Raw genomic sequence first — 7,269 nt, 5'->3', positions numbered from 1 at the left:
TTCTTGGTTCTGTCCTTCTCACGCTCTTTGCAGCAAGTTCTGTCAATTTTATCTCAAAACAGACTTCAAATGCACCCAGTTATTTCTATTTCCACTGCCATCATTCTGCCTATGCTTAATTATCTTTTATTATGACTACTATGATAGCCATCTAAAATCTCTTCTCACTATTATAATCAGAATGGGTTAAACCAAACATATAAGTCTGTTTAAGATCCTCCAATGGCTCTTTAAAACCTTCCAATGGCTTCCTAAGACATTTAGAAATAAAAATCTAAAACCTTTCCATATTTCTAAGGCCTTATATGATCTAGGTCCTGCTAACATCATATGTGATTTTCTTCCTTGCTCACTCATTGCTATAGACTGTTTATGTCCCCAGTGATTCATATGTTGAAAAATAATCCCCAATGTGATGAAATTCAGAAGGGTATTTGAGGGTATGATGAGGTCATGGGACAGAGTCTTCATGAATGAGTTTAGTGTTCTTATGCTGCGACAAGCACTGCTATACTAGCAGTACTGAAAAGGGGCAGTGGGGGACTAGAAAATAGACTCACATATGAAGATATGAAGATAAAGCTGGGATCAGGTGGAGGGCTGCTCTCTGATGGAGAAGCAGATCTAAAGGGTTACACCAGCAATCTTTGTTTATATATGTCTCATTATCAGGTTAAACACTAGGCAAGCATTATTCTTGTATTCTGGAAAGTTACAGAACTAGAAACATCTATGTAGCTTTTTCACAGTTGCAATGTGCAATGCTAGGAGCTTTGTGTAATGCTCAAGGAGGTCCAATGTTTAAAGTTACTGTCAAGTGGCAGGCTCAGGAGCAACAGAGCTGGCGAAACATTGTGTTGTCTAGCATGAGAATTCCTCTATCTCTGGGAGCTATGTGCCTGAGATCAAGGTCCAACCTGATAAGACTCTTGCACAGAGCCTCCTCAGTCAGGGCACTACCATAGCAGCTAGGCATCCTGTGCCCTTGCACAGAAACATTCCCAGGCACCAGGCACGCCACAGTCGTGAAGTCATCAGAGACTCCCAAGCTCAGTCACTGCTCTCCACACCCTTATAAATAGCTACTAGTCTTTTGTACCATGGAGGGAATAGTGAGAGGACTAATTAGGAAACCAGCCCTCACCAGAACCAGATCTACTGGCACCTTAACCTTGGACTTCTCAGTCTTCGTGATGGGAAAATAAATAAATTTGTGTTCTTTGTAAGCAACCCAGTCTATAGTGTTCTGTTACAGCAGCCCCAAAGGACTATGACACTTATGTACCTTTCTCAGCACCCTTTCATTTTTCCAAAAACCCAGATTCAATCTTTTCTTGTCTTCCATTTTCTGAAACTTCTATCTGGACAGTTTCTTTTCCTGTATTTCGTGTGGCATACTCCTTATTCTTTAGGTCTTAACACAAATATCTCCCCTTAGAGTTGTTTTCCTGACTCTCTGTCTACAATAATGTCCTCTACCATAGTTACTGTTCCTTATTTATTCTTTATTTCTTTCATAATTTCTTCTCAGAAGTTTGGTATTGTGTCTTGAACTGTTTTCATTTTATTTTCATCTTCTCAGTTAGCAGGCAAGTTCTATGAGGGCAGGAATTTCTTGACAAGACAAGCTTTAAATTTCTGATGCTCTTACCTGGATCTGTACCTTTGTGGCACATATTAATGGATAGGTTAATTATTTTGAGAAATTCCCCTGAACAGGTGCATGCAGGAGTTTGTTCATACTTATACTTATACTCTAATAAATTTTGTTTTACTTTTCCTGTATCAATAATTGATAAATCTCTGCATCTTTAGAACCCTAACTGAGACCAAGACATGGGAATAAACAATCATTTTTTTTGGCGTATGAATATGTGAAGATATTCTTATAAATCTTCATTTCTTATTTTATACAATCGGTCTTGTTTCAACTAGGAAGCAAATGATGACTCATCTCTTAGTAATCAAGTTTATTGAAATCAATTACATTGTCAATGCTTTTTGGTTAATTTTTAAAATTTATTTTATTGGTGCATTATAATTTTATAGATTACAAATTGTGAGGTTCAATTTTGACATATTCATGAGTTGCATATAATGTAATTTGCTTCACTTAAATCCCCTGAATTACTCTCTCCTCTTCCCTTCTAACTCACCCTGATCCCCCACCTCTAGTGCTAGTCTTACTTCTATTAATTCATTTTTAAATTAGTGCATTATAGTTATACATAAAAAGGGAATTTATTGTGATATATTCATATGTGCACATAGCATAATTTGGTCAATTTCATTCTGAAATTCCTCCCCTTTCCCATCCCCCCTTACTTAATCTTGATTCCCTTCTTCTACTCCAATGTTTTCCTTTCTATTTTCATGAGATTCACCTCCCCCTTTAATTTTTTTTTCTTATTTCTCTCTAGCTTCCATTTATGACAAAAACATTCAACCCTTGACATTCTGAGTCTGGCTTATTTCTCTTAGCATGATATTCTCTAGTTCCATTCATTTACCAGCAAATGACATAATTTCATTCTTCTCTATGGCCAAGTGAAATACATATACCACATTTTCTTTATCTATTTGCTTGTTGAGGGTCATCTGGGCTGGTTCCATATCTTAACTATTGTGAATTGCCCCACTACAAACAATGGCATGCATTTATCACTGTAGTATGCTGATTTTAGTTCTTTTGGAGAATTACAAAGGAGTGGGATAGCTATGACCATGAAGAAAGAGCTTCAGAAAAGGAGGAAATTTTTGCCTGCTACTTTTCTGACAGGAGATTCATATCCAGAATATGAATCTGAACTGAAAACACTTAATAACAACAACAACAACAACAAATCCCATGAAAAACCAACCAAATAAACCAATCAATAAATGGGCAAATGAACCAGACATTTCTCCAAACAAGAAATGCAAATGGCCAACAAATATATGAAAAAATGTTCAATATCTTTAGTGATTAAAGAAATGCAAATCAAATCTACACTGAGATTTCATCTTACTTCATTTAGAATGGCAATCATCAAGAATACAAATAACAGTAAAGGCTTTTTAGGATCTGGAGAGAAATAATCAATAATAACACTCATAATTGTTAGTGGGACTGCAAATTAGTGCAACCACTTTGGAAAGCAGTATGAAGATTCCTCAAAAAACTAGGAATGGACCCACTGTTTCAATAGCTTTTATCTAAATTGAATGATTATGTCTGAGAACATGAAGTTTTTATAGGAAAGGACGAGACTTCAACTTCATACAGTCTATGATTTTTTTTTATATAAAATGATGGATTAATGTCTAACATAACACTGCCTCACACTGAATGGAATTCTCAGGGGATGGGGAAGTAGCCCTCAAGTTTGTTTCCCAGCACCATAGGTTCTAGCTAAGTTGCACATGTTGACCTTGAACTCACAATCTTCCTGTCTCAGCCTCTCAAGTATCTGGGATTACAGGCATGTGCCACTGTTCCCAGCTTGTTTATTACCTTTATAGTAAAAATAAATGTGAAATAGATCTGGTTCTGTGTTGAATAAATATTAATATCAATTGTTTTTTATTATTTCTGAAAGTATTTATATACATATTGACTTCATACTGATATTCAAAGATAACACTAAATTCTTAGAGAACTTGCTTCTTAAAGTAATCTTATATTATAGCATCTTGTTACTTTGTATAATTTAGGCTTTCCACATTCTGGATTTTTCTAAGGAGAGGCATAGAGCTGTTCCTGATTCAATTTCTTGGTATATAATAATCAAGTCATAAATTTTGTTATATTAAAATGTGAAACAATTGGCTTATGATACATAAATTTATTATTCTCACGCCCTCAGTTTGCCAAAATGATATGATACTTTGATTCCCTGTATTGCTCTTGATTTTCCTTGTTTCTCTTTTATTACTAGATTAACCTTGAGATTTTATCATGCAGAGGTTCTCTGCAGTCTAACCTCAGGGAAAACTCATTATCTCTTTTACAATTATTGGATCTGTATGAGAAACACCTGCCCAGTGATCAGTGTCACTTGTGGGTCTTGTCTCAACTAACTTGAAAAGAACCAAGAAAAGGATCTGATGTATTTGATCCATTAGGTGCTATCCTTTATTCCTCTAAGTCACTTCTGTCCTCTTCACCTCCCTCTGCCTGTGCCCCATGTGTAATGCTCTTACCATCAGTGCAGAGGAGTCCAGATCTCCCATACGGGCAGAGGCAGACAAAGTCTGTTCCTGATTTGGGAACACAGGTGGCACCATTTCCACATGGGCTGTTTTCACAACTTGCAAACTGGCACAGCTTGCCAGAGTACAGCCTTGGACACTCACAAAACCAGTTGTCACTGCCGCTGAGAAAAGAAAAGTGATTAAAAAAATCAGAAAACAATTGATATTTTATACACATATATGCACATGTACTCACGTATATAAATAAAACTATAATTGTGACTTGTATAATAAGTGGCATTTTCTTTCCCTTTTCCTGTGTTTTGATGTTTGAGTATTTTTATCTGTGTGTTTTATATTGAAAGCAGATGGACAGTTTTATAGATCGTCAGAAGCAATGAATGCTATTTTAAGCCATCTATTTTTATTTTTGATTTATCTCATCTTTTATTTCACACTAGGTGCCTTTTCAGGGATTCATTAAATATGTGTGCTGCTGCTTCAATAAAGTGCTTCGAATGTCTATTAGGAAAAGCCATCTCAGGCTCAAAGCTCAGAGGAGAATTTTAAGCTGTGATAAGCTCCCTGTATTGAGGGCAAAGTCTTCCAAAAGCTGCACTTGTGTAATTCTGAAAAAAGGCACAGTGGGGAGCTGTAATGACTACACAACTCTCCTACTTAAAATATGGTTTGGTGGCCCCAGGCTGTGAGTGTCTATGAAAGTAGAGCTCAGGAAAAATACTCCTCTCACCTGCCAGGGAAGCATTCTCAGGAGGGGGAATGACTTATAATGTGTTATTTCTGCCTTCCCTGTATCCATTCCCCCCTTTAAAGTAACAGTAGCCTCAGTTTCCTTGCAGTACCCACCTGTCCATCATTCTTAGCCATGTTGTCTACAAGGGGCAGACTCCACTCTTGCTGCCACTCTCATTGTGCAAGATGGATACATGGAGCACACCAGGTTGCGTGGTATTGGGGGCAGGACCTCTGCTAAAACTCTGAGGAGAGTGTTCTTTTTCTTCTGGGATTGCTAAACTATTAGCTGTTAGTGGTATCTACCCATCCAGAGGGAAAGTCTGGCTAAGAATAAATAACTAATACCTAGCAAGGAAACAGAAGCAACTGGGAGAGAGAGGTTACTGATATTATTTGGGCAACAGATTCAGCTGTTATTCTGCAGTTATGTGAATCCACATAGTCTACCCCCTTTTTATGTTTTTAAGCCAGTTTGAGTTTCTGCCACTTTCAGTAAAATGAATTCCATTCAATATCTCTCTTTTCTCTCTCCTTATTATCTTAGTTCACATTCTTTGCCATATGTGGATCTTTAGTTTAATTTTTCCCTGCTTACATCTTGCCTTTCAATATGATTGTTAGCTCTTAAGGACAGTTGACAGAATCAGCGTCCACAATTAGAAAACTAGCATAGTTTGTCTTATTATTCAGTCTCCTAATTCAGTTGTAGTCTCATCTGTACCATGGTGTTTATCCCTTGTTGTTCTCATCTGTGTGGTCTTTTACTTCCTTTTTGGTTCTCTTAATCCAAAATAAACTTGCTCACAGGAAAGGATCATTTCTTCCATATTAACTAGTGTAGGTACTGAAATGGGAAAGGGCTTTTTAAAATTTCTTTATTTTTATATTGACTCTTTGTATTAATGGGATAAAATGCTATAGGGAAAGTTTATGTATCAGCAGAAAAAGCTAGCTTTATTGGCATGAAAGGCTTGGACACCCGTGGATTTTGCCAATGCACAGGCTGATCCTGAAAGTCATTCAGTAATTTATTTTTTTATGGCTTTCAGGGCAATTTCATAGGATTTTATACATAGGAGACATGTAAAATCACATAGGTTTTCAAAGTTGGTGGAAAAGGTTAAAGATCACTATTACAATGGTGATCTCTATTCTGGGATAATTTCTAGAAGTGTAACAAATTAACTTTAAGACAAAGGAGAACACTATATATATGAAAATCAAACCAATCTAAACACCAATTAAGTGCTCTAATTATATAGACCTAAACAAATTTGAGATGCAAGAAGGATGTCTTGATGTTAAAAAATCAAGGAAGCTTGATATTTTTTTATGTATTGGTAAATCAAACTTCCTTTTCTTTTTGCTTTCATCAGGTGTTGTGAGAATTTGGTTGTGTAAATTCATGTGGTGATGACTGTGCTTGTTTGTGCATCAGCAGGCAGATAGAATGGAGAGAGAAATACATGTTTTATAGAAATAAACTCAAGGTCAGAGAAAATAACCTTCTCTGGCTCAAGGATGAGTGTACAGCCCCTTTGTCCCACGTTGACATTTGTCAGTATTTCATTAGTGACTGACTGTCAGCTTTAACCATTGGAGATTCTTCCAGATGATGGCACATCTGTACACTTCACTTCAAATTACACCTTCAAGTTTCAAAAGACTCACTAGGCTGCCAGATATTTCACCAATAGTTTTTTAAAATCTAATTTTGCTACTGACTGTACCACATGTGAATCTAATGGTTTCTTCTATCCATATCGTGCCAAAGATCCCCATTACTAAATCCAACTTATTCAGAAGCTACAAACTCAGCCCTTGTCTCTGTCACTTAAGCCACTTTATGCTTCTCCACATCCTGAAGCAGAAGGTAACATTGACCAGAAAAAGGAATACCCTGAGATTGATGGATTGTGTATAAAACAGTTGACTCTTGGAAACAGTGATTGAAAAATGTCATCCTCCTTTGCCCAGTTTATCTTGTTGAGACATTGCTGAGAATTTATTTGGCACTATTTACTGTAACTAGTTATAGGAGAATGTACTCACATGGAATATATATATATATATATATATATATATATACACATATGTATATACATATTATATGTATATATATATTTATACGAGAAAATTTAAAAAATTTTATCCTTTAAAAGAACAGCAAACCATATAGAAACTGTTGTACAAATTCCTCTCTAAGGAAGTCATGACATTTTTACAAATTAAAAGTAGGTCTGGGAAAGGATCCAGATGTTGGTGCACCAGAATACCATATTTTTTACCAGTTGCTTTCAACCAATATTTGCTGTGCACATATGTCACAGATAGAGCCAT

General features: G+C 36.2%; 1 protein-coding gene across 1 annotated transcript in view; it reads right to left on the bottom strand.

Annotated features, from left to right (window-relative positions):
• EYS (eyes shut homolog) overlaps positions 1–7,269 on the bottom strand; it is a gene marked incomplete at its 5' end in the record, with an annotated part of 1,696,555 nt that overhangs the window by 121,393 nt on the left and 1,567,893 nt on the right. The window contains 1 exon segment of the mRNA XM_079147376.1: positions 4,183–4,355. Within this exon segment, the coding sequence (XP_079003502.1) occupies positions 4,183–4,355 (173 nt within the window).

Source organism: Sciurus vulgaris (assembly GCF_902686455.1).
Source record: "Sciurus vulgaris genome assembly, chromosome: 7".
In the NCBI taxonomy this organism is placed as follows: Eukaryota; Metazoa; Chordata; class Mammalia; order Rodentia; family Sciuridae; genus Sciurus; species Sciurus vulgaris.
The sequence above is the reverse complement of the archived record's forward strand: the minus strand, read 5'-3'. Positions and strand labels throughout refer to the sequence as shown.